Below are 26,274 nucleotides of genomic sequence, written 5' to 3' on the forward strand. Positions count from 1 at the left end.
GTATATATATAACTATATATTTATATATATGGATATACGGATATACGGATATACGGTTATTTGGTTACATAATGGAACAATCAAACGAAGGATAAACCCAACGCATTTACCTTCTTTGCTCTTACTCTTTTTCACTTTTTTCTCGCCGCTGTTGCTGTTGCTGCCGGCGCCGCTGCCGCTGCTGTTGTTGCTGTTGTTGCCGCCGCCGCCGCCGCCGCCGCTGACGTTGTTGTTGCTGGCGTTGCTGTTGGCCACCACAGCTGCATTGGCTACCGATCCAGATCCCACTCCCACTCCCGATCCTGCACCAGATCCAGCGCCCGATCCCGCGCCCAATGGCATGGCGCTGCCACCGTTAATGGCTCCAATCTCCTGCTCACCCAGCTTGACTGCTCCTCCCGGATTGGCCATTCCTGCGGCTGATCTCTCCGAGCCACCCCCGTTACCGGGACTTCCCAACGCCGGCGTACTGGCCACCACCGCTGCCGAGGTGGCCGCCACAGCAGAGGCTACCACATCCACGCCGCCCGCACACAGATCCCCACCAGAATTTGGAATTTTACTGGGCGATTTCTCACTGTGCTCCGAGGAGCTGCGCGATAAACTGCGCTGCACCATGCCGCCAACCAAGTCGAGCAGCTTGCCGCCATTTCCGGCACCCAGAGTGAGACCCAATCCCAGTCCGGACTGACCCTTTGGCGGAATCGGGGGCGGCAGTTCCGGCGTGGAGCTGAGCAGGGCATTGTAGCCGTTGCGCGTCTTTGTGCTCGGCATCTGCTGCTTGGGCGAGATCTTCGAGAGCAGCGAGCGCGGCTTGCGATCCCAGCTCTTGTTCTCATCATAGTAGCCCTGGTCGTCCAGCCTCTGGTGGCCCAACAGGCGGTCCGTCTCCAGATCGGTGTCCACGTCTTCCTCGTCGGCACTCTGATTCTTTGAGTGGTTATCCGAGCCGGATTCCAGCAGATCTTTTCCAGCGCCGCCGTCCAAGTGCCGCGATAGCCATACGGGCGAGTTGGCGCCAGGTGAAGGAGATCTATGCACTGCGGACACGAGGTTGGTTCTCTCCGGAATGGGCGGTGGCATGCCGCCGTTGGCGCTGCTGCTGCAGTTGCTGCTGGCGCTTCTGGTCTTTCCACTTCCCATTCCGTTGCCGTTTCCGTTTCCGGTCCCGATTCCATTTCCGGTTATCGTCGAGGTGGGAGAACTGCGCTGCAGCGTGGAACTAATGGCCGCCGCCAATGGAGTGTGCTTGCTGCTCGACTGCAGCAGATCAACGTCGTTGCTGCCATTGGTGTTCACTATGGCACTGGAGCAGCCGTTGTTGTTGGGCTTGCGGTGTGGCGCCGGAGCGGGCGGAGGTGGCGTCATCTGCACCGTGTCTGGACGGTGGAATACTCCTAGAAGTAAGTAAAGCAACAAGAACATATAAGATGTGAAAGTGATAGTTGTTTATTAACAGCAAAAACCGTCTTAATTTTAGTTGTGCCTCCTTCTTTGGCCAATTATGCCGCAAACCCCGTTCAAGAACTTCAGCCTTGGCACATTTCTCAATTTTTTTTAATTTTTACATCATCATAACATCAAAAATATGACAAAAAATTAAAAAAAAAATAAATTTCTAAATTTAAATGCAGATTTCTAGAGAATTGCTCCAGAAACATTTAGAGGTATGCCACTTCAAAATCCGATTAAGAAAAGTTTAGTTATGGAGTTAGGAACTTCAGCCTTGGGACATTTTTAATTTTTTGAACTTTTACATCATAACATCAAAATATGACAAAAAATTAAAAAAAAATAAATTTCTAAATTTAAATGCAGATTTATAGAGAATTGTGTCAGAAACATTTAGAGGTATGCTACTTTAAAATCTGATTAACATAAGTAGAGTTATGGAGTTAGGAACTTCGGCCTTGGGACATTTTTTAATTTTTTTGAATTTCTACATCATCAATTTCTAACATCAAAATATGACAAAAAATTAAAAAAAAAATAAATTTCTAAATTTAAATGCAGATTTCTAGAGAATTGCGCCAGAAACATTTAGAGGTATGCCACTTCAAAATCCGATTAAGATAAGTTGAGTTATGGAGTTAGGAACTTCGGCCTTGGGACATTTTTTAATTTTTTTGAATTTCTACATCATCATAACATCAAAAATATGACAAAAATTTAAAAAAAAATAAATTTTTAAATTTAAATGCAGATTGTTAGAGAATTGCGCCAGAAACATTTAGAGGTATGCCACTTCGAAATCTGATTAAGATAAGTTGAGTTATGGAGTTAGGAACTTCGGCCTTGGGACATTTTTGAATTTTTTGAATTTCTACAACATCGAACATTTGAACTTTGTATTAAATAAACCGTGGCACCCGATGTGTTGTACAATTGCGACTCCCATGTAGACAAAGGCCAACAGCTTACCAATCGAGTAGAGCGAATCCAACTCCGGATCAATGTTCTTGAACACTTTGCTGTGGTTGCTGGGGCTCTGATCTAGTGACAGTGTCTTTGGCGGCTGAGTTTGCAGCTGCTGTGGACCCTGCGACTTTGGCTGCCCATTGTTGGGACTGGCCACCAGTGTGGCCACCAGGTGGTGACCCACCACGCCGACGCCGCCATTGCTATCCGTTGTGGTGGTGGTGGTGGTCTGGTTGTTCATGCTGTTGAGGCTGTGGTTCGTCGAGATGCGTTTCATGTCCATCAGCATGGAGATGCCTCCACTGCCACCAATGCTAGTGCTGCCGCTCAAGCTGGTGGGGCACTGGCCACCCTGGTTGACCGTTGACTGCTGCAGGTTCTTCTGGTTGTTGTTGTTGTTCTCGGTGTCACTGGTGTGACCGGAGGAGAGGCCATCCTCCAGGACCGGCATGGCCGAGGCATAGAATTTTGCGTAGTTTGAGCAGGAGGTCGACACCCCGCCATTCATCTCGCCCGAGAGACCTGGAAAAGCGATAGGGCTTTGGTAAGCTTTCGGGTATTTTAAATGAAGCCACTTACTGTCCATATCGCCGCAGTTGGAATCGTAGTCGGTGGTCTCCGGCGAATAGCGGTAGTTGTGGCCTCCACCCGGGCCCACGCCAATTCCGCCGCCCACTCCCACGCCCACGCCACCACCATGTCCGCTGCCAGTGCTCAGCAGCTGGTTGTGATTAAGCCCATCCTGATCGGCATCCCGCTCGCCGCTGCTCCGACTGGTGGAGTCCAGGAAGAAGTCAAAGTCCCGAATTAGCGGACTGCCGCTGTAGTGTCGTCTCGCCCCGCTTATCGGCTGGGTGGTGAGCTGCGCCTGGGATTGCGACTGCTGTCCATAGCCACCGAAAACGAGGCGCTCGGAGGCGATGTGGCCGGATGTGTGAGGCGCCTGTGGGCGGTAGTTCTGCTCACGATCCTGGTCCAGCGGCTCGTCCTCATCCTCGGCCTCATCGTTCTCCTCGTCGGCATCGTCGTCGGCCTCCTCGTCGTCCTCGGCTTCTTCCTCCTCGGCCAAGTCCTCCTCGTCGCGGTCAAAGTTGCTGTGGAACTCGTACTGGATATCCTTGAAAAGCATACATTCAAGATTAGTAAGCAAACGCAAAAATAGTTCTATGAAATTCTATAACCGCATGAAACAATCATCTCTTTTCTACTCACAATGCTGTCCACATCGCTGCCATTTTCCATGATGGGCTGCTCGTCGGTGGAGGGGCACTTAAAGAACTCCTCCAGCACCTTGCGCGTCTCCGAGAACTCATAGAGGTAATCGAAGGTCGAGGACTTGGTGTGCAGGCTCAGGGGAGCCAATCCGCTGCCCGTGGCTGTTGCATTTCCGTTTGCTGTTCCGTTTCCGTTTCCGGTTCCGGTTCCGTTGGCAGTGCTGCTCGCCAGTGCTGCTGTCGGTGGTGCTGGCGCCGCTTGCGGTGGAGTGCCCGCCCGGCTGGACATCTCGCCTCCAGCGAAGCCAATGGACAGACCCACTGCCTCCGGAGTGGTTAGGTCGGATATGGTGCCAATCTCGGACACATCGTTGCTGGTGTCCTCCGCATTGTTGTCGCTGCACGGCGGCTGTTTGTTGGTGTTGGAGTTACTGTGACTGCTCATCAGACTGGCAAAGTGCTGCTGCTGCTGCTGTTGCTGCTGCTGCTGCTGCTGCTGCTGATACTGCTGCTGCTGCAGGGGAGGGGAGCTGCTGCGTGGCTCACGACTGGGCGGCGAGATGATGCGCTGCAGTAAGTAAATAATTTATAAATACCATAAATATGAAAATGATTTCAGACAAGGCTGGCACCCACCTGCGGAAATCCAGGACGCACTGGATAGTTTTGGATGGACTGCTGCGCCGCGTGCATCTGGCCGGGATTCACTGGATTGGGTGGCGAATGCGGGAGCAGGGAGCTGAGTATGTTGTGGGAGTTGTGTGGATGGCTCTGGGCCAGAGCAGCTAGTGCTGCACGGGCGGCCGTTTTCTGGAGCGTGGTGGCCGTGGAGCTGGAACTCAGCGGTGGTACGGTGGCCATGGGCACCTGCTGCTGTGGTTGCGGGGCTGCTGCTGCTGCTGCTGCTGCTACTGGTGCTGCAGCTTCTGCCGCTGCTGGTGGTTCGCTTTCGTCCGCTGCCGCTGATGCAGCCGCCGCTCCGGTTGCACCCAAATTATTGGTGGTCACTCCAATGCGTCTGGGCGAGCCCTCGTACTCTGCGGATAAAAGCGATTAAAGCACGAGTTCAAGTGCATCCAGCTGTTCGGTATCGAACTCAAAAAAAAGATAAATCAATGGACTATACGAATTCCCGGTAAAAAATATACTTCCCACCCACTGGGATTTGCACAATTTTTTATATCCACGCAGGTAGATTTTACATATGGCACCGAATTTGCACTTTTAATACTTTTTTTTGAAGCAGGAGGTCGCAAAAATTTGCAGCCCTTTTTCTGTAGCGCTCAAGTGCCTTCAGTTTGGATTTAGCAAAGTGACAGGTAAATTGACAGACAGACATTAAAGCATTGTAAAATAGTTCGACTATCAAAAGTGATCAATATTTATGGCGAGACCCTATGCTCAGCTAGTAATTGGGAGGATTTGGAGGATTTTTTAAGTAAATATAGTAATAATGTAGGCAATGTACCAATGATGCCGTGACGCGACTCCACGGCCAGCGTGTAGTTGCGCTCCAGCTTCCAGGCGTCCAGCTTGTGCTCCCTGTAGACATTGACCTCCGGATTCTGGCTTGGGTTCGGGTTGTGCATCTGGTGCTGGGCCTTGTCCGCCGGCTTGCCGCCGGATTTGCCGCCCTCCTCCGCCAAAGTTTCGGTCGTGACGCGCAGATCTGAATGATGAGAGATGGGGAGAAACAGAGCACGGATGAGGGCCAGTGGCAATGACAAGGGTTGGCATCAAGGTTTCGGGCTATTGCTTGGCATGCCAATTAATTGCAATCAATTAAATTCCACTTTGGCGCGCTTCCCGTCGCTTTGTTCGCCGCCACAATTCACCATTTCCCCATGTTCCCATGTTCCCATGCTCCCAGCAATGGCGGAATTGCTCTTCCGGAATTCACCCGCTGTGGTGTTTTGGTCCGTTCAAACATATTTGCAGTACACTTCATTACGCATGATTTGCAATTCAATTACCCGGCCCATGTCTATCAGTCCGGCATGCAGCCAGTCAGAAATTGGTTACGTAAAACGCTAAGCGAATTAGGGAGGCGGCGGCCCTTCTTGCCGCAAATTGCTGCAGGCACGTGCAACCGCAGCGCTAAGTAGCAACAAATATAAATAAAGGCTTCTGTGCCCCCAGAATGCAACTCAATAATACAAATTGTTCGTTAGTCCGCCTATAAATTCAAATCAAAATGCATTCCTCTAAATGACCTTTTTCTGCAGCACTAATTTGTATTTTAACTTGTATGCTGAGGTACTTAAGATTTGGGTTCCACTTACGCTGCCAGCTTTCGTTGGGATCTGCATTTCCATTGACCAGGCGATGGTCGCGCTCCATGTCCCGCTCCCGCTCCCGCTCCTCGCCGTAAGCGTGTCGCTTCCGCTGCTGCTGCTGCTGTTGCTGCTGCTGACCCGCCAAATGGCTGAGGTGGTTCTCTCTGGCCGCCTGCACTTCCTGGAGCTGCAGCTGCTGCTGTTGCTCCAGCAACAGGTGTTCTCTCTCCCGCTCCCGTTCTCGTTCGCGTTCCCTTTCCCTCTCTCGTTCCCGCTCCTCGCGCAGCCTCAGTTTGCGCTGCTCCCGCGGCTCCCAGTCGCCGGGATGCTGATCCAAGGATGACTTGCTGCCATATAGATAGTGACTGGCCAGCGGAGTCAGCCCGTCCGCACAGGGATTGCTCCTGGCAGTTGGAATCTGCTGCAGTTGCTGCTGCAGCTGCTGCTGCTGTTGCTGTTGCTGTGGCTGCTGCTGTGGCTGCTGCTGCTGCTGTTGCTGCTGCTGTTGTGGAAAGCTGCGGTTAACTGGACTCCGACCCACCCGCAATATGTGCTGCTGCTGCTGCTGTTGCTGCGGCCGCTGATTGATGCCGTAGACCTGCTCCCGCTGCTGGTGGTAAGCTCGTCTGGCTGAGGCATGCATATGCTGCTGCTGTTGCTGCTGCTGCTGCTGCTGCTGTTGCTGCTGCTGTTGCTGCTGCTGTGGCTCCTCGGAATACTCCGTGGGCGAGTGGAGCAGCAAACTCGCGCGTGTCGGCGGTGCCTCCCAGTAGTTCTCCTTAATGAAAGGATTCTGGCTCCCGTTGCCGTTGTGCAACTGCTGCTGCTGCTGCTGCCTGTTGCTGGCGGGCAACGCACTGTTGCGCTTTCGCGGCATCTCCGTGTAGCCGCCGGGCCCACGCCTACTGTCGCTCACCGTGTGGTAGTAGAACGAGGCGGGATACTCGAGCACCTCGCCAGTCGCTCCGCTCCTGCTTCTGCTGCGCTCCACAACTGACTCGCCCGTGGTGTCCTGCTGCTGTTGCTCCTGCTGCTGCTGCTGCTGCTGGTGCTGCTGGTGCTGATGGTGGTGGTGCGGTGGTGTCGGCGGCGTGAGTGGTGCACACAGAAAGGGATTCGTGGAAATGCGAGGCGTCACCGAGGACAGCGATTCGGAGGAGTGAGAGGATGCTGAGTGCGGCGGCGGCGATTGCGTAATAATGTTCACGCTCTTGTAGTAGCTGGGCGTGCTGGTGGGCGTGGCCTTGGGCGGCGGCGGACTAACACTGGCGCTGGCCAATGGCTCCCCAGCCACTCCCGCGGACGTGGGGCTGCTGCTCCGGTTGCTGTTGCTGTTGCAGCTGGGATTCACGTCTGTGGGGAGGACATGTTGCTGCTGCTGCTGTTGTGCTGGCTGAAGTTGCTGCTGCGAGTGCTGCTGCTGCTGCGAGTGCTGCTGCTGCTTGGGTCGGCACTTGGGGAATAGCAAGCTGATCTGATCGTTGAGCGGTGGCGATGGCGACAGCAGAGCCTGCGAGAGGATCAACGGCGGTTGCTGCTGCTGCTGCTGCTGGTGCTGCTGGTAGCCAATGTTGTGGCTGCTGCTGCTGCTGTTCGTGTTGCTGGTGTCGCAGTCAAGCTCCAAGCTGCCGTTCAGTGCGTAGTAGCCGCGTTGCTGGTAGGGCAGCTGCTGATGCGGCTGCTGCTGCGACTGGTCCTGCTGCTGATGCTGCTGCTGCTGCTGCTGCTGCTGCTGGTGGCTGTGATGGTGGTGGTGATGGTGATTACTGCTACTAGTTGTTTGTCCAGCAGCCAGTGTTGTCAATGTTGTGCTGACCATTATTGTTGCCAATAAACTGCAAGCAAACAGGAGGAACATTAGAATAATATCAGCATGGAATAGCTCCTCTTAAACAGGAGCACAAGTATACAGAGTCCGCCAAGGCTCACGTCCTGCTGGCAGTTGTTTTAATAAATGCAGGCACAATGTCAACCTTTGTCATGTCCAAGTGGCAACAGGGCATGACAGTAACGAGTTCTGCCGCCGTCGCAGTTGCTCCTCGATTCGTTCGGGTCACGTTTTTGAGGAGGGGAGTGGCCAGTGGAATGGTTGGGGGAAAACAAAAACAAATGGCCGCCATAAGACGGGCAAATATTTAATTGTCCGCCGCCTCACACAAAAGTGAAATTCGAAATGCCAAATGTGAAACACTCGTGCAGCAGCCAATCAACGTCATTGAGCGATTGCCGTCGGTTTGTTGAATTTAACATTTAAAATTTAAAATTTAAATTCAAAATACCCGCATGCGACGGCCGGGCGTTTAAGTTGGATTCAATTTGCATTTGCTACGAGCTTTTTGTCATGTGGCATGCAAATGAGCCGCACTGCTGCCTTTTTCGGCACTGGGCAGCATGTGGAACTTGGTAGAAAAAAAGGACAGTAATATGTTTAACTTTACCATTTTTTTCGCATGCGATACATGCAAATACCCGAAAGTCTGGCGCAGAGTGGAAAAATCAATTGAATAGCAGTTTTTTATCTGATTTATTTGGCAGCTCACAAAAGTGGCTAAACTTGGTTTTTCAACTGAAATTGAAAGTGGTATAAGTTACTTTCGATTAATTAATAACATTTACATGTCGTACTGCTAGCCACAGTTTCCTGCGTTTGAGTCGCGTGTTGCCCCAAAAAGTTGCCTCTTAAACCACTTTAAGCCGCAGAGCACATGCTCGTATATCCCTTTTTGGAATCTCAACCACCCACTTTCGCATTCCATGGCCACACAAAACTCCACCCACAAGTTATGCTAATGCGTGCGGTGTGTGCGGGATGTGTGTGAGTGTGTGTGCGAGTGTGAGTGTGTGTGTTTGAGTGTGTTTGTGCCTGGGGCCTAAAATATTTTCCCAACAATCAAACTAAAAATTTTGAAAAGGATTAACAACAACAGCAGTAGCAGCAGGAGCCACAAGCGAAACGAGAAAAAAGTCAGAGAAGCGTAGAAATGCACGCAGAGAAAACGGGCTTACTTTGTGATAATGTAATTTTTTGCTTGTCTAAATATATCTAATGTCTTTATGTTTACATTTCACAGTAATATTTGAGACCACCTTTCCCCCACTAATTATTATATGTGGCGGTTACTCTTCTTTCGCTCCGTGTAGCAATCTCACGTACAAGTGGGGATAACCGAAGCGAGCAGCGAGATATGTAAGCCGGATCCTGTTGGTCCTGCTGCTGCTGCTGCTGCTGCTGCTGCTGCGGCTGCTGCTGTGCGTCTCGCATCGCTTTGTGCACTCGCATGGAAAATATGCTTTCGTTTTCTGGAATACCACACACAGCCGGGGAGCTGGCAAAAAGGTGGGGGGCAGGAGTCGGGGGCAGCGGAGCTGTGGGTTTGCATGGCGCCCAAGACGAAACGGGGGTCCTTTATAGCCGAAATCTACACAACGGCTAACATGGCATAACAGCAGCAACGACAGCAAGAGTCGCATCCGGATGGAGGAGGACCATGGCCATATTCCTCCACTTGCCATCCCGAAACTCAGAGGATGAGGGCCAGAGCAACATTTTCTTTAAGGCTTCACATGACACGCACACGGCTAGATGGGCAAACATTTTCATTGCCGCCCAGTGGGTGGCAGCAGTGGGTTCGAGATGGTCTTCCATCGGAGGAGTTGGCGACAATAAAACGTGGACTGTCCATTTGGCCTGCCTTTGGGCAATCAGAACTCAGAAATTCGGGCTCGCGAAGGATTTATTTGCTTGAATTTATTTATTTCAATTGCTTAAATGTTACAAAGGTGGGGCATAAGAATGCAAAGTTGTGAAACAACGCAAAGCAAGTTGACCACGGTGAGTTGACTGTCCTTGCAACACGTGCACTGGGTGCTCAGCCTCGTTCCGAGCACCTTTTCCATGTCCATGTCCATGTCATGTTTGGTGCTTTTTCCGTTCGGGTCCTGAAATTTGATGCATTGGATGTGCTTAGGCGGACTATGACAGCCTGTGAAGCGATTGCGATTGGCACTCCTTTGATTTATTGGGTGCTTTGTCCTTTGGATGTCGGCAGGATCACAGGAGCTGGCCTAATCCTCTGGACACGAAGCCCACAAGATCTCCATATTTGTCTTAAACATTAAGGAACTAACTTGGTGTATAAAGAAATGCAGTTCGGAGTGAGCACCTATGAAACCTTATTATTATATACACAAGTTTAGCTGAGACTTGCAAGTTGGAGAACTAAAGTAGTGCATAATTATGCTGCAAATTGTTGTATACTCGATATTCTACGGCTCCTTGTGGCTCGTGTTCCCCCGCCTCTGCCTTCAGGTGATGTTAAGTGCGGGCCATAAAAATTTCATAAATTCCTCAGCTGGCTCAGCACACAGACAGGCATGCACATCCTCATCCTCGCAGCCACGGCTTGCTGTATCCCGCATCCTGTCCTGGTTCTAGACCTGGCACAGCTGCATAATTAAGTTGCCAGGACGAGGACGTGGACGTGGACGTGGACGTGGGCGCGTCCTTGGAGTTTTATTAACTTAATGTCTGCTTAAGCGATGCGTCGCTTGCCACTCTTTAAATATTTAAAATTAATTCAAGCCCACTCCCGCGACCGGTGGCGCAATGAATCAAAATCAAAATCAATTGCCGGTGCCCACAGTTTGCCACCGATGTTGACGTGGAGCAGCATGGTGTTGGGTGCTGGCTGGCTCCTGCTGGATGGGTTGCTGCTCTAATGCGGTCCTGGGGCCTGATGCCGTCATTACGGCCACATTGCGGCAGGACACCAGGCAGGACACCAGGCAGGACACCAGGCAGGCAACGACGTGGGCAACGGGTTAGATGCAATTACCTCCGCCTCCGCCTATGATGGCATTAATTATGCAAAACAACTAACGCTGCCGCAGCCACGGGCTAATGTGTGGCAGTGGGTGGGTCCGGACTCCGGAGCACAGCAGTCCCACTGAGTCCCTCTCTCTGTGTGTGTGTGTGCGTGTGTGGGGTGCAAAAGAAAGACTTTCGCCGACTTCCTGGCGATTGCATGTGCAGCAGTGCAGCGCTGGCCGTAAATGAAACATGCAATTTATTTTAACCCAAATCGTTGCCTGTTCTGCTGCAGCCCGTTATGCAATTACTGCTTGGCATATTCCCTTTGGGGCGATAAGTACGGCTTTGTCTGGCGATTGAGTGTTCAGTTCAGCTCACGAATAGCCAAACGAATACCCCTTCTGGAAAAAGAACAGAACCCTCCGTTCTGTTTTCACTTTTCCCATTTTCCGCAGCTGACTGTTTCGACCGTCCGCGTAGCTTAGTTAATATTTGGCAGATTTTCGCCTAGCTGTGCAATTAAGCCCGACTTTCGTAGGCGGGGTGCTCGTGGATTAATTTAATTATGGTTAGCTCTCGTGTGGGTGAAATTGTCGCTAAGCGGATTGGAGTGCAGTGCATGAAAAATGCTGCAATTTGGGTTAAAAACCATTTTGGCTGAGAAAAAAAACAAAGTGGGCGATGGGGATGGTGATGGTGATAAAATGCCGCATGACAAAGGCACGGAAAACGCTAAAGCGCAGAGAGAAGAGTGTAATGAAAAGTGAAAGTGACTAAGATGTTTTTCCCAAGCTCTTGATGACGTGGGCGAGTAGTAGTAATGTTGACAAAGCCAACAACAGCAATAATGGCGGAATTGTAACGTTTTCCCCAAATGAAAATGGCAGCACGCGAAAATGGCGAGGAACTGACATTTAGGGCGCCAGCCGGAATAGCCGGGGAAAGTTGGAAAATGCCAAAAAAAAATATATATACATATATAGAAGAGCGGACAACGTGGAAGCGCAGAGTAAAACGATGACGAAGACGGGGAACAGGCGAAAACAAACATGACGAACAGAACAACAGGCGGTGGCAAACAATACAAAACCAGGGGGTTGCCACCAAAGTAGTCTCCAGGGAAATGAAATGGCAAAGCGGATCCCAAATCCTCAAAGAAATCCGCAAAGAAATATCGAAAAACCAGGGAAAAATAATTACAAGTTTTAAGTGAAGGGAGGCGCAAGCAATAAATGGGATTATCTTGCAGAAAACAATGCATTTATGATGTTGCAAGCCACAACTGAAAAGTTGCGTACATTTGTTGCGCAGAGAAAACCCAATTAAGAAAATGGTCCTAAATCAATTAACACCCTCGTACGGTAGCTTAAGTGAGCTAAAGGTATTTAAGCCCAACTGGCTTTATTTACTGAGCAAATACTTAGAGGAAATGGCCTAAATCTGTGCTCAAACGGGTCAAAGACCTGCGCTCGAAAATCCAAAACTTCTCAAGCCACCCACCCTGGAAAAAAAACACACAAATCAAATTTGTTGTAAGGCTCGTAATACCCGAGGGTTGACTGACTGCCTGATATGTATTCGACTAACTGACTAAATGACTGACTGGCTCAAAAGGTGAGTGTATGTATGTCTAAGAAATGGGGGGCTTTGGGTGGAGGGGTGGCATTGTCGCCGGTGGCAAGTGTGTTGCTTACGAGCCTAAAGGCTCCATTAATAAAATGAGTTGAGCATAAATTTCAACTGGCAGCCTGGGAAGACATTTCAAGGGTCCTAATCGATTGAAAAGTGAATACTCCTCCATGGAGTACCCTCACTACAATCCAAACACCTCTAAGCTGCTTACGAAGTCCCATCATCCGATTTATGCTCCACGTCTCCTAAATGGATCGTAAAACTTAGCTCTCCTCTCGATGCTAATATTATTTTGCCAATTTTTCGTCCCGTTCGTGTTTGGCTGGCGATAAAGTGTTTTGGCTATCACCTGAACTGCACAGAGCCACCTGGCTGGCCATTTGGGAGGCCCCCTGGTCCTGCCAATTCCGGAGCGACTCTTTGACATATCTCGGTGCGTGCTGAGCGGGTTTTATGGCACAAGTTTTCATTGGCTTAATGCATATTTAAAATTGGATACATTCAACCTGTCCGAATCGTTTCTCCTACGTATTCGTGCATATATCCCGAAAATTCGCCCATTTAAGCCAGCATAATGCCGCTTTGAGCTTGCAGTATTTAAACTGATAGCGCTGAAAGTTTTAGCACAATGTGCGAGTGGAGAACTGCACTGGAAAAAACAGCTCACCGATTTCCACAATCTTATTACCATGTTGCCTATTATGTACATTTTATTGAACACGTATTTCTGATGTCAGCTTGAAATACATGATTGCCTGCTTTTAGAAACCTCCTCAATTGGCTTTCACTCCCCTTATGTATATTTATTTTTTATCATTTCGTGCTTTTGTGGACACACATATGTGTGTTTGGTTAATTTTAATTTATCACATCAACTTGATTACTTATTTCCAGCCGCATTGTGTATTGACATACAAGGCAGACTGGCAAAAAACATGGTCAATAAAAGTTAAATATGGCTTGTATTGCTTTAAGCCATAGCTACATTTTTTCTCCCTGCTCTTTTTTTTTTTTTTGGCTGCTTGCATGGAGGGGTGGCTGGGTGGCTGGGTGGTTGGGCGGCCTGTCGAGTGGGTGGTGGGTTTTCCTTTCGCTGTCAGTCCATTATCAGTGGTGCTGCAGCTGCAGAAGCGAGAACTCAGCTTCAGCTGAAGCACATGCAATCCATAAAGTTCTTCAGCTTCGGTCGGAGGATTGCGGGGTTTCGACTAATGTGTTTTTAAGGTGCCCATCATCGAAGCAACACCCAGCCCCCCCCCCTCCCCCCTGGCACACATAGAGATAAAGTTTGTTATGAGGGGGTGCTATACTACATATACTGCTGCCATACTTCATGTTGGGCTTTAATTCGACGTCTACGGCTGTCGTCGCTGCCTTCAATTATTGGAATACTATTCCAGTCACGTCGCTGCGTTCGTGTCTGCCCTGTTTTCCTTTTGCTCTCCGATTGTTGCTATATGGCTATATGGCCTCGTTCCCTCTATAACTTTTCGTAACGATTTTTCGCAGAGCCCAGGCCAAATATAAAACAAAAAATACCAAAAATAGCTGGCAAAATTTACAACAATCGCACGCCCCCTTTTGCCCTCCATGGCCCCATTGCAATTTGTGGGAAAAATTTTCAGAGCCCCTCCGTACTACGCCCCCATTTGAACTGTAGTTCCAGTTTCAGTTTGCAACAACATTTCTGCTTGTTTTCCGAGGGTAATAAAACGTTTCGAATTAACGTTTTGTTGCTAGACAATTGGGGCACAAAGGGATCGACGTGCGGCGCTGGCTGAATGGGAGCCTTGAGAATTCTTTATTAGCCGGATGAGCTTTATGAGAGTGTGAGTTTGGTCAGCAAATTACAAAGGCCTGATTCCTCTTCACATTTATATCTGTATACTAAATATTTGCATTCCTTGCAAAAGATGGGGATGTACACTTTTGCAAATGAAATATGCATTTTCCGTAGAAACAGCTGGGTTGTACTTAGATATCCCATCGAAGTAAGTGCTTTTTATAAAAACGGAAAATCAAAGAAAATTTGCGCTGCAGCAACTGCCTTTCTTTCGAGTACTGATGAATCATCTTGCCATTAACTCTTCCCGTCTTCATTAGCAGCTGCCCACTTCATCCAAGTGGCTGATGGATGGCGCTCTAATGCCGCTCTCTCCACAAAATAAAAATAAATAAAATAAAAAATACCCCGTTGCCAGGACAATTAACACGAGTGAAAGCGTAGAAAGTGCTGACAGACCGACGATGGACGTCCAGTTCGAGTTAATGAAATGCTGGCGACGTTGACGACAATTGGAATAAATTGCTGGTTTGCCTTGGAAAGCCTCGAGAATCAAGCAGAAGCCACAGGCGACTTATGAGTGGGAGTGGGGGTGGGGGTGGTGGCATGTGGCGTGTGGCATGAGAGCCAGCGTCTCATCAGCCAGAAAGCCACTTTATTCTATTTCCGTTTCCGGCTGTTGTCGCCAGGCTCAGGACTAACCAACCCAAGCCCCAACCTGCTTGCTGCTCCAATGTTGTTCCAGCCAAGCTGGCGAGTATGTAATGTGTTTCCGCTGGCCACAAACTGTGGCAGCAAGTGCGTGCCAAGCAGCTCCAGCCTCAGCCTCAGCACAATTCCAATTTCAATTCCAGAGATCCAGAGTTCCAGAGTTCTGGAGCGGAGCCACTGTGGAAATATCGCAGAAAGAGTGAAATTGCTGGAAAGTTTGGCTTGCCAGCTATGAAATTCCCTTTGTTAAGCTGAAAGTCATCCCGGCTTAGGAAAATACAGGGGTATTTCCTTCGTTTTTAATCTTCAATGATATAGCATAATATGTTTAAGCTGGCAGACGCAGCTATTAAAGTAATCCAGATCGGAACTCCATGAAAAGTTTATTATGAACAACACAAAAGCTGAAAACACCATAAGGCGCTGAAACTACAGACGTTTAGTTAATAAAAGTGGCATGCTAACATAGACGTTCCGCAATTTGTATTGTATTGTATGGGACCAGCACGCTTATCCATACTAAAGCGATATATAACTTAACTACCTCTGATCCGTACGAGACCAGGGTATAAAAAACGCCAGAAAGGCGCTGTAAGTCGGGAGTTTGGATGTTGCAAGTGGCTGTGGCAGCCACGCCAAGCCAACAAAATGACACTCAAAATGTCAACGTCACCGCCATCGCCACCGAGGAGCAAAAGGAAGCGGGACAAACGGGGCCAGGACATTGTATATGCACAATAATGATGGCTGCGCTCCATCTCGCCAGAAGTCTGAATTCGCATGTACGAGATGTGTTTCTATATACCAGTAGTGGCAAGCCATTCCCGTGGCACGCATTTTTATATTGCATTGGGAGTGAAGACGTTGGCGGAGGCGGTGGCAAGATGTACGAGCGTATGAGCGTTGCATGAGGCAGCAGCAGCAGCAGCAGCAGCAGCAGCAGCCAAAGTTCTTGCGAAATCCCCAAGTTGACACACTTGGAAAAATGTGTCTGGCGAGAAATGATTCACTTTGCGGATCTCAGTCGTTTGCCATTGGGATTAGCAGGCGGAAGGATATGAGTATAAATTCAAAATCATGTGGCAGCTGCAGATAGGGAGTGGGCCCCTTCAAACTTGCATGTTTGACTAAACTATGTTGCAATACACATTATTTCCCAAAAGTTGTATATTTGAGCTCATTAACAATTTTAATTGGGCACATATATGAAATCTGCGCAGTGCAAAAGCAAAAGATGCACTTTTTGGTCATACCTTAAGATTTACTGGTAACTTGCGGTAGCTGAGACTTATGCAACTGTAACAAATTGGGCAAATAGTGCCAACAGCAGGGATAAACTGAGGAGTGGTGGGTCCGGGTAGCTCCATTAGTCCACCCACAGCTTGACTTTTACGGTTTCCCTACGATGGCTTAGCAGCCAAGTCAATTCGACTCTACTCTACTCAATCTGGCCAAGTATTTTCCAATCTACCACTAAATGCGCTTAATAACTTAAGACCCAGTCGGTGTTTTGGACTTTCCCCCTCCCGGAAACTCCCGCTGCGTTGGGCATACCCATTGCATACTTTATGAGCTGGGATTATGGTCATTAAGGTGCCAGCCGGGCAACTCACATGCTCGTATGGCCAGCAACAGTTGGCGCTCATTTCGTGCGAGTTGGCCCGAATTTTGGGTGGGAGTTGCACTTTCGGTTGGGTTTTCATGTTTTCGGACCACAGAACGTTTAGCGTTAAGCCGGCAACAGCGTTGGGTTGGGGCCAATTATGTTTTTGGAGCCCAGCTAAAGTCAAGTGAGCTTATCCTGGGTCCTCTGAAGGGGCAAAAATCTGGGAAACGTCATCGATGAGTCACAGATTGCTTGGAGCAGGGTTGAAGGTTGATTTCTAGCTTAGGGTTCTATTTCGGTTTCGCTTTCGGTTTCAGTTGTAGTTTTAGTTTTGGCTTGCTCTTGGTTTTCACGTCGCTCGTTTGCCAAATTAGTTTCGGGGGAAACTTTTATTTTTAGCCAAAGCACCCAGCACCCAGCACCCACTCTCCGTTTTTCATTTCCAATGCCTTGTGCCACCCACAGCAGAGCGACATGGCCACCCCAAAAATTAACCGACAAAGACACCCCCCAAAGGGGCTGAGGGCGAGTTCAATGACACGACAACCAGGAGATGGCTGCCTATTTAAGTGTTAAGAGGGTTGGGATGGCATGCCCAAGTGAGTGTCTCTGCTGGGCTTTCACTCTATCTCTACATCTCTCTCTCTCTCTCTTGCTCTTTCCCATTGTGTCTCTCTCCGCCTGTTCGCCACCCAGAACTTTCCCATTTTCCGGAGGGGTGCCTGGTTCCGCCGCCATCGCTGATTGAGCTCCACAAATCGATTTCCATTGATTGATAAAGCTACCAAGGCAGCTACACACGAGTATAAGAAGAAAAACTCTATGCTGAGAATGAAAGAAAAGCATTTAATGTGTAAAGGATTTTCCCAATGGCCTGGCCTACCATTCGACTTACTGTTAGTGGTTTGAAGTCACCAGAAATTGGTCGTTTCTCTGTTAGGTATAAGAATTCCATACCTAAAGTGCGTTGTTTTTTTATATTCACCATTTTCCTTGGGACTTGTGCAACGTATGTGATTCGATAAATACATTCGATAAATAGCCCACGATTTGAATGCATGTAATTTGGGAGCCATTAAATACGAGGGATAAGGTCAACAACTGCGTTTAACTCGGCGCACAATGCGCAATACTGATAAATCAATATTATAAACAAAATGACAAATAAAGTGCCACGCGTAGTCCGCAATTGGAATTCTGATAAAAAGATACGCAACACTCTGGTAAACCTGGGGGAAATGGAGAATTCGAGAAGTGGGAGCCAAAGAAAAACATTGTACAAATATTCAGAGCACTTTCCACATTCATTTATTAAGCAAACAAACAGGGGCAGTGGCGGGTGCGGGTGCGGGTGCGGGTGCGGGTGCGGGTCCTTCACCCAAGCAGACAGCGGGGTGGAAGAAGGGAAAAGGCGGCCAGAAGGTCGCCCGGAAAATGGGTGGTGGGCGGTGGGCGGTGGGCGGGCTCGGATTGCGACAGGCGTCAAAGGTCGGGCCCCTTATTTATTTCCAATTCCAATGCTGTGTCATTTGTCGGGCAAACGTTTCCACCACCGCCCCCAATTAAATCGGGGAACGGCTGCAAAGTGTGAGCCAAAGTGAATGGATGCAAAGAGTTTGCATTAACATTATCTTGAGATGCTTGTGTCCCAGAGGTTTTCAAAACCAATCCCAGTGTGACAATAAAGGTATCCAACATTTTAGGGGTTACGTTACAGCTGTGCTTAATGCCGCATTTCGATAAAGATAACACAGAAATATACAATCGCATATCCTTCAGCTGTTTAAGCGATGAGCAACAGCGTAACTTTGTATTTAATTGTGGTATTACTGCTTTAATAAAAGGTTACCACTTTCAAGCAACAGCATACAATGTACTATTTTATATATATACACAGCAAATGTCATATTTTTAGCCATCACTCCAACTTTCCCAGCGGCTTTCAGAATGCCTATGGCGTCGTGGCTTCTAGTTTGTTCTGTTTTAGTGAGCCAGCGGTTTAAAGAGTCGCCCAAAGACACGTACGAAAAGTTAGAGCGGGAAAACGAGGAAAATCAATGGAAATTTATGTGACTCAAATACCAAACAATTTTATTTGCCATGTCCAATCGTCTGCCGCAGTATACATTGCGATATTTTCAGTTTTTGTACATTATTTGGTTCTCAGTTTTTCTAGGGGTATGTCCATATGTACATCGGATGCATTGAAAATATTCCCAGAAGAGGAAAAGATAGCCGGTTTAAAACCGTGTGCATTGTGCATGCTTAATTGAGTTGTGCCCGTCCTCTGGGCTTTTTCCTTCTTTTTTATCTTCCTCCATATATGTATTTTCCTTTTTTCGGATCCTATCTTGCGCCTTCGATGATGGAGGCGTGGTCACATGTGTGCTGCAAACAGTTTATCGAGGCAAACAGCACCGAAAAAAAAAACCAACTACCCAACTACCCAAATCTCCCCAAAATCCACCCATTGGAAAGCAACCCACCGCTGTTGATTTAGCCCTGCAAAATGTCCTCGGCCCGTAAATCGCGCACATCGCTTCAGTTGATTTCCATGTCACTGAGAAAACACAATTTGCCATCGCCTTTCGTGTACATAGCTAAATTCTGGATGGGCCATTGCATACTGCATGCAGGATAAAGGATACACCATACACACATGCCATACAAACCATACAGGACATGTCTCGCATACAACATCGTTGGGGGTTTCGTTAAAAAGGATTAAAGGTGGGCTGTTTGTAGAGCCCAACTGGCCGGCAAATAACAGGGCCAAGATGACGTCTAATCTCGGGGAATCCAGGGGATGTTCTTGTTATTATTGTCGGCGGGAGTGGAACTGGTTGGGTATATTAATATCAAATATGAAAACTCCACAAACGGGGTGCTTACTATGGTGAAAGCAGGCTTTTATCCTCGGGGCATTCTTGAGGAATCGGTATGCGAGTACGAATCCTTGAAGGAGTTTTCATAAAAGCTAGATTCCCCCTCCTCTGCAGTTTCTACTGAACTGAGTTTCTGTTTACAAAACTGAGGGGGTGAGCGAAATCAATTAGCTAAATTAAGAAAACAAAGCTAAGCTCGAAATCAAAAACTAAATTGCTAACATATAAATGGGCCGACAAGAAATAACCTCTGATTTACAAAAGTATCAATACAACATGGTAGAAAAAAGTGCATACAATGGAATTATATGCCATGGGAATCGAATATACCCCGTGCTCTAGAGCTACTGGGTATCAAAATTCATTTACTTTATTCTTTCAACTTTCAACTTTATTTGCTTTCAATGTTAATAATTTGATTCAATTTAAATCGATTGCTTATGGGATTTGCGCAGGCACACGGGAACAAAAAAGCAAAAGGGATATTAGGTCACATCGTAGATACAATATACAAATGTATATAGCACGTTAGAACAATGCCAGTCTATAATGCAGTACATAAAAACCACAAATGTAGCAGCACAACCGCAGAATTAAACAAAATTAATGGAAAGTTAAGGTTAACTTGGGAAGAAAATTCGGCTGTCCTTTGATCGATGAAAACTCAACCCGGACTGGCTGGTTTCTCAGCCGTGGTATCATTAAATGCTGCCGGAACTTGAGGACACTTTCATCCATATTCACTAGGCCCCAAAAAGGGGAGAAAGTTGCCCATGACAAGCAGCAGCTACTCTTTGGCTTTTTGCTCTGCTCAAAACTATTTTTTATTAATTTTACAAGCGAACGCTTTGCTTTCCAATTCGTTGTGGACCGCAATAAGCCTGGAACTTCTATCCCCATGGCCCACATCATCATCCTCGTTCGGCGTCGTCGGGAGAAAGTTTTCACCAGGCCGCAGAAATGATGGCTGCCACCGATAAGGCGACTGACAATGGTCGAATGGAGTTTGGTGGCGGTGGGTGAAAAGTTGTCACTACTACTTTCGGTTTTAATTTCGCAAATTGCATTCGCCCGTGTTATTTATTCAATCCACTTGCTGCCGCTGCTTTCAAGGAGCAAGAAACAAGGAGCCAGAAACCAGGACCGAGAAACCAGGACCCAGGAACCTGGAACCAGAAACCAGGTGCAGGTGCACAAGTGGCTTCGCACAACTTGTGGCAGTGGAGCTCGATTATTAACACGATTCTCGGTGCGCGCGGCTTGTAGCCATATGAAAAAATACATACTCTTCTGGGTGGCACTTCAGTCCTCCAGGTACTGATCCATGGCTATGCTCCAAGCCACCCCTCCAATCAACTCCCCCCCTGCTCGTTGCCAGCTCTAATCGATTTTTGATGAGATTTTTGTATTCAATTTTGGTTTTGATAGGTAACGAGGAGCGCATCGCGCGAAGGCTGTGGTTTCACGTGGTTTTCTGTGGGGTCTTGGGAGTTCCAGGGGACTCTAGGGTGCTTCAGGTTGGCGCAACTTTTAGTTGGGAGGGCTTGGATTTTATTCGACTAAGGAGTATCAGCTGAGAAGTTATCCGGCAGAAGATGAAAATGGAAAGTACGGCCAGGAAGTGGAGGTGGGGCAACTTACAGAACAGCGACCATGACAGCGAAGCCGTTGACATAATTTTGCACCGTTTTTGTTTGTACTGCCAAAAGCAAAAAAAAAAAAAGAGCCAATTGAAGCGGCGATGTGGCGAAGTGGGTGGAAAAACTGGTGGGGCAACTAACCAAATGCCTCGGGCGGTTAAGTAAAGGCAAGCGGCGCTTTCTTCTTTGTTTGGCTTTCATTTGCTTGAGCTCGAGTTGATTTACGCAGTTGCTCTCATAACTGGGCTAAGGTTTCACTGCAGTTGGCCTTCTCCTCGTGAGAAAGGGCGTGGCTCCATTATACTTGCCAAGTGCTATGGGTTATTTCCGAATTTGATGGCCTAACGAATGGTTGCTGAGTTTTCTGTTTGATTGCATATTGTTATATTAGTTTGATTGCACAGCAAGCATTCTTAAAGTTTGATTTTCTCAGCTTTCTAGAGGGAAATCCTAGTAATGACTTGTATGGTTGGACTTGTGGGAAAATGGGTCACCAGTAGGTTGATCTTTTGCCCACTGGTTTCTGCTGTCCTTTCAACCGAGGGCCTCTACTCTGTCCTAACTTCCTATCTGACACTCACATTTTCACCAGGCTTTTCCGAATATTTCCCTTACTGGGCGTTCGCGCAAATCACACTAGTCGGCGTGAGTCCTTGCAACAAATCAGAGCAAATCAGTGCAAGGCTGAGTGAGCCTGAATATCGCAGATGTGAGTTGGATCCACGTTACTCCAGCTACCTTAACTTCCTCCCAGCTCAACCTCCGGAATCCGCCAAGCTTCACGTCCTCCTCATCCCCATTGAAATTGGCAATTTCGTTTTCATTTAACGCTGACGAAATGCATTTCCTGAAATGAACAGCGAGCAAGCCGGAGATGGAGTCGCGGAGATGGAGGGGAGGCGAGTCGGAGGTGCAGGCTGGATGCTGGAGCATGCAGGATGTGCCCGGCACAGAAGGACTCCACTGGCTTTGCGCAATGTCAAACGTTGCCGCAAGGACGGCGGCCGGAAGTGCACAACGGCCACCGGGCAACACTCGAGGGGCAAGGCGAGGGGCAGCCATGGAGCAGGGGCAGGTTTACCTGCCGGGCACAATAAGTTTAATATATTGGCATGGACTTAAGCCCGGCCAGGTGCTGCTCTCTCCACTGCAGCGTAAGCACCATTCCGATCTGTATTTTCCCTTCTTTTTTTACAGCTACAGCAGCATAAGACGGCCAGCATATGTCCAGTGTCCTGGACTCCAGTTACAGGACATAGGAGTGGGCACTCAGGACTCCTTACTCGGCGAAGGGGCGGCACTGATGCCTGTCAGGCCATGGCAACTGATTCAGACTGATTAAGGCATTCTGGCTAATTCCTTTGCACCTGCTACACGACACTGAATGCACTTTAATTTGTCCGAACAGAGACGAAAATGCCAAAAGGTCACACGAAAGTGGGCTGTTGTGTGATGTAATGCACATAAGTGGGATAATTTGAGCCCAAAATGACTTGTGTGTGCAAGTTTCTAAACTGTCAACTATCGGGATTATCTTAAGTGCACAAAGTAGGGCTATAATGTAACTTTATCTTAACTGGCTTTCCGTAAGAGGGAAATCGATGGAAATCTAATTTATGAAGCCATAATTGGCTGGTGCTCAATAAACTGATGGATTCTTCGCAGGTACTGTTGTACTGTAACATTTGAACGCATTCCACAATTTTCAAATTGCATTTAAAGTCTTCCCATTAGCCTGTGTCTTCCCATTAGCCAGCACGAGAACACTTGCCCAACGCCGTTCCTCAATCCGAGTGGTCTTAAGTCTCCCACCTGACTGCTCCAAGTGCCAGCTTTAATACCCCTTCAGTGGGACTTGCACAACTTGGTCCGCTTTATCGGAAAACATTGTCCGTCCGCTTATCTTTCTTGCAGGACGAAGCGCAAGGAAGATTTGTGTGGCTCAGCCAGAACTGTAACCTTAATGCCAGTGCATTCTATCCCCCCATTCCAGTGTCCATCTCTGACCTCAAAACTAAATCGAAACTTGCAGTTGCAGGACAATCTCGCCGTTATCCTGCCGCTGTTGTTCCTTCCTCTGGTCGAAGTTTGTGCGGCTCCTCGAACGCAACAATTCGAAGAGAAACCCAAATACTTTTCAGTTCACCTCTGTTATTTGGAACTGTTTGTCATTTGCTGACCATGTTTCGGTGCGGCAAGGGTGGTAGTACTTACCGAAAGTCCTCGAGTTACAACATGAAACAAGTCGATGCCGGAGACACCTGTAAGTGAAATGAGAGCAGAGCAAATAAGAAATCCATTAGTTAAGTTCCCGACAACTCTGCCAGTTCATTACACCCCTGACCACCCCACCAGCCCATCTACTTCGAACAAGTATTGTATTAATGATGCAACTGTCAAACTTTTCGGGCCGCGACTGTACCTGCTAATGAGGCATGCCGCCCCCACTCGTTAGATTCTCCAGTTGCGGGCGCCTCTCATACATATTTTTTCCCCCCTTTTGGTAAATTGAAAGGAATTAATGACAGGACTCAGGTGGGGCGAAATGGAGGAGACCACGTCAAAGACATGCCAAACATATCACGTAAAACATTAAAATGCTGGCGAGCTTGGGAAAACGGGATGGCCAAACAATGTTTGCCGTTGCCAAATGGAAATGTTGCTAAGGAAAATAAAGAACAAATAAGCAAGCGAGGAAAGGGAGAAGGGAAATGAATTAAATAAATAGCAGGGCGGGGGAATGGGCGCTTGGCAAAGAAAACAATTAAAAGAATTTATTGCTTCAGTTTAATGAATTTTCAGCTTGTTTGCACGCACACACATACTCCTACACGTGCCCAAACGGGAAGCTCAGCAGTTTCATTCAACCATTTGATGCATGGTGGGTGGTAGTGGGTGGTAGTGGGCGGTAGTGAGCAGTGGGTGGAAGGGGGGGGATAGGGGTGGCAGGCATAAAAAGGCGCCACAGGTGTAAAATGCTTATAAATCTACGGACTGCGTGCGTGTGTGTGTGTCTGAATGAGAATGAATGTTATTGTTGAGCAATGCTTAATGAAGTTTTTTTTTTTTTATACCTGCTCGCAGGATCTGAACAGCTGCTTAGACAGCAATTGATGGGCAGCCACCTGAGCTCTTGAAAATCATTTAAAATGGTCATGATAAAACGCTTCAAGCAGCGGTTGGAATTTATGTGATTTAGGGCAATTAACAATGTGGCCGAAAAAAGCAAAAAGTTGAAAAAGCTAGTTACAATGTTCGGAAAGTAAACTCAAGCAGTTACTGGCTTTTATCTAGTTTCATAAGCGTTCAGTGAAATACCCGCTAGACACCTAAGCTCACTGCCATCTGTGGCATTATGGGCTAAAAAGGAGTGCTGATGGAAAAACTGGAGGAGCTGCATGGACAGCCGCCGGCAATCGGATACGATGTCTCCGACATGAAAAATGGGGCGGAAAATGGGTGGAAAGTGGAAAACGGGAGGTGAGTAAGCGGATAGTGGGCGTATTAGGTGAGGTCCTGGCTTCTCTTCGCTCTCAATTATGAAACAATAAACAATTTGCTTGGTCCTTCCCGGTCCGGCCCAATCTCTTACAGTGCTGCCCTTCGTCGTGTCCTCTGGTTTTTCTTTTTTTTCCCCTTATTTTTCTGCTGCAAATTGGCTGCGACACTTGTTGTCATCGCCATTTCACCGGAAGCAGATATTTGATAACATTTTTGTGTCATCTTGTGTTTCATTTGTTATTTTTTTTTTTTTTTTGCCAGCACTTATAAAAGCGACTGTTGTTCACTTTCCTGCGGGCTCATGCAGAAAATTTTAATTCAGTTTGGTTTGGCTTTTTTTCGGCTTTTCTTTGCTGCGGCCAGCAGTGACGGGGAGAATTGAGATTTTTGCCGGCATTTTTCCTGGCTTTTCTTTCGCTCTCGCCGTCGGGCTGTTAATTTATGGCCCCCTGGGGAATCCCCTCCAGCACCACCTGTCCATTTTCAGCTTGGCAACGGCAACTGTTCGCAGGGCAACGGTTAAGCTAACTTGGCCTTGCCAAGTGTTGTATTGGTTATTGATTTGGCCCTCCTACTTGCTAGTTGTGCAGTAAGGATAAAAGCTACACATTGATTTCGCCGATCTGAAAAATGACTTAAAAGGGCCGTAAAGAAACCAGCAGCAACAATTGCAATTGTAACTTGGAAATGAATAGTAGAAATACGTGTTCAAATGAAGTGAAATCCCAGAAGCGCTTACAAATTTGACGAGACCAAACAATTTCTATTCAATTTCAACTATGTTAAATAGTTTATGAAATACGCTATTTGGGGAAAACAAAGCGGATATACAAAGAATAATGGAAAGCGTTTGCCCGATTTAAAAAGTGTAAGTATATATTTGTCAATTTGTTTGTCATTATATTTGTTGAAGTGATTTTTCGCCTCCTTAATCTTTGATGGCAATCCAAATTTCTCGTTTTTTTTCCTTCATCATTTTGTTTTCTATTGAATTTTTCCTAGTTCTGACTTGGGGGCATATTTCTGTTGGAAATGTACGCAGTAAAATCCAGGCCAACGGCAAAAGTCAATTTCCCAAGGTTGTCTGACTTTGGCAAAAGAAAAGCAAAAGAATCGCAGGGAGAGAACAGCTCGTAAATCTTGGCACTTTTCACTTGGCACTGACCACTGGCTTCCTCACACTTTTGTGGCCTTAAATATTCATTTGTCGGAGTTGAAAAATTGAACGATTCTGGATTTGGATTCGAACTTGTTCCTTTTCCTTCATGCTCGGTGGCAGCTTAAAATTGCAATCTGCTGACGGCTAAAAGTAATCGCTGAGTGGGCGTGGCTACGCCTTGGCTCCTTTGTGTATTGACCCGATATCAACGTTGGCTCAGGCACAGGCACAGTCGCAGTCACATCGATGAGGTCAGGATATTAAGCCTTAATTTATGCAACGATTTCTTTGCGCAACGTGTTTATCGAGCGTCTCTCACAACATTGCCACACAAAGTGCCATTTGGTTGGTCGTTCCGAAATAAGGTCCAAAAAAAAAAAAAGGGGTGAGAAGCAAAATGAAAGAAGGTAAAATGCAGGACAATATCCATTGGGTGGACCCAAAAGAGGATTTCTTACGGCTGAAATTCCGCCCCACTGAAGTTCAGCCTCCTACCGTGAAAAATCAACATTCTTACTTAGTGCAAGCCAGTTTCCATGCAAACTGCATTTTGAGGACCATTAATATTTGTGGACATTTTCTTTTACTTCAACTAACTCTCGTCTTATGAGCATTTACCTAACCTTTCCCCAATCGTAG

At 47.6% G+C, this 26,274-nt stretch overlaps 1 protein-coding gene across 1 annotated transcript in view; it reads right to left on the reverse strand.

Moving 5' to 3' along the window:
- Nucleotides 1-26,274, reverse strand: part of LOC6551729 (serine-rich adhesin for platelets) — an 80,806-nt gene that overhangs the window by 4,739 nt on the left and 49,793 nt on the right. The window contains exons 4-11 of the mRNA XM_026982929.1: nt 23,190-23,236; nt 5,915-7,743; nt 5,101-5,301; nt 4,269-4,669; nt 3,631-4,200; nt 2,998-3,535; nt 2,422-2,940; nt 111-1,397 (exon numbers count right to left, since the gene is read on the reverse strand). Coding sequence (XP_026838730.1) covers nt 111-1,397; nt 2,422-2,940; nt 2,998-3,535; nt 3,631-4,200; nt 4,269-4,669; nt 5,101-5,301; nt 5,915-7,727 — 5,329 coding nt within the window. The 5' untranslated portion in view covers nt 7,728-7,743; nt 23,190-23,236. The remainder of the gene's footprint in view (nt 1-110; nt 1,398-2,421; nt 2,941-2,997; nt 3,536-3,630; nt 4,201-4,268; nt 4,670-5,100; nt 5,302-5,914; nt 7,744-23,189; nt 23,237-26,274) is intronic.

The sequence above is a fragment of the Drosophila erecta genome, unplaced genomic scaffold (genome assembly GCF_003286155.1).
Source record: "Drosophila erecta strain 14021-0224.00,06,07 unplaced genomic scaffold, DereRS2 tig00000279-arrow-arrow-pilon, whole genome shotgun sequence".
In the NCBI taxonomy this organism is placed as follows: domain Eukaryota; kingdom Metazoa; phylum Arthropoda; class Insecta; order Diptera; family Drosophilidae; genus Drosophila; species Drosophila erecta.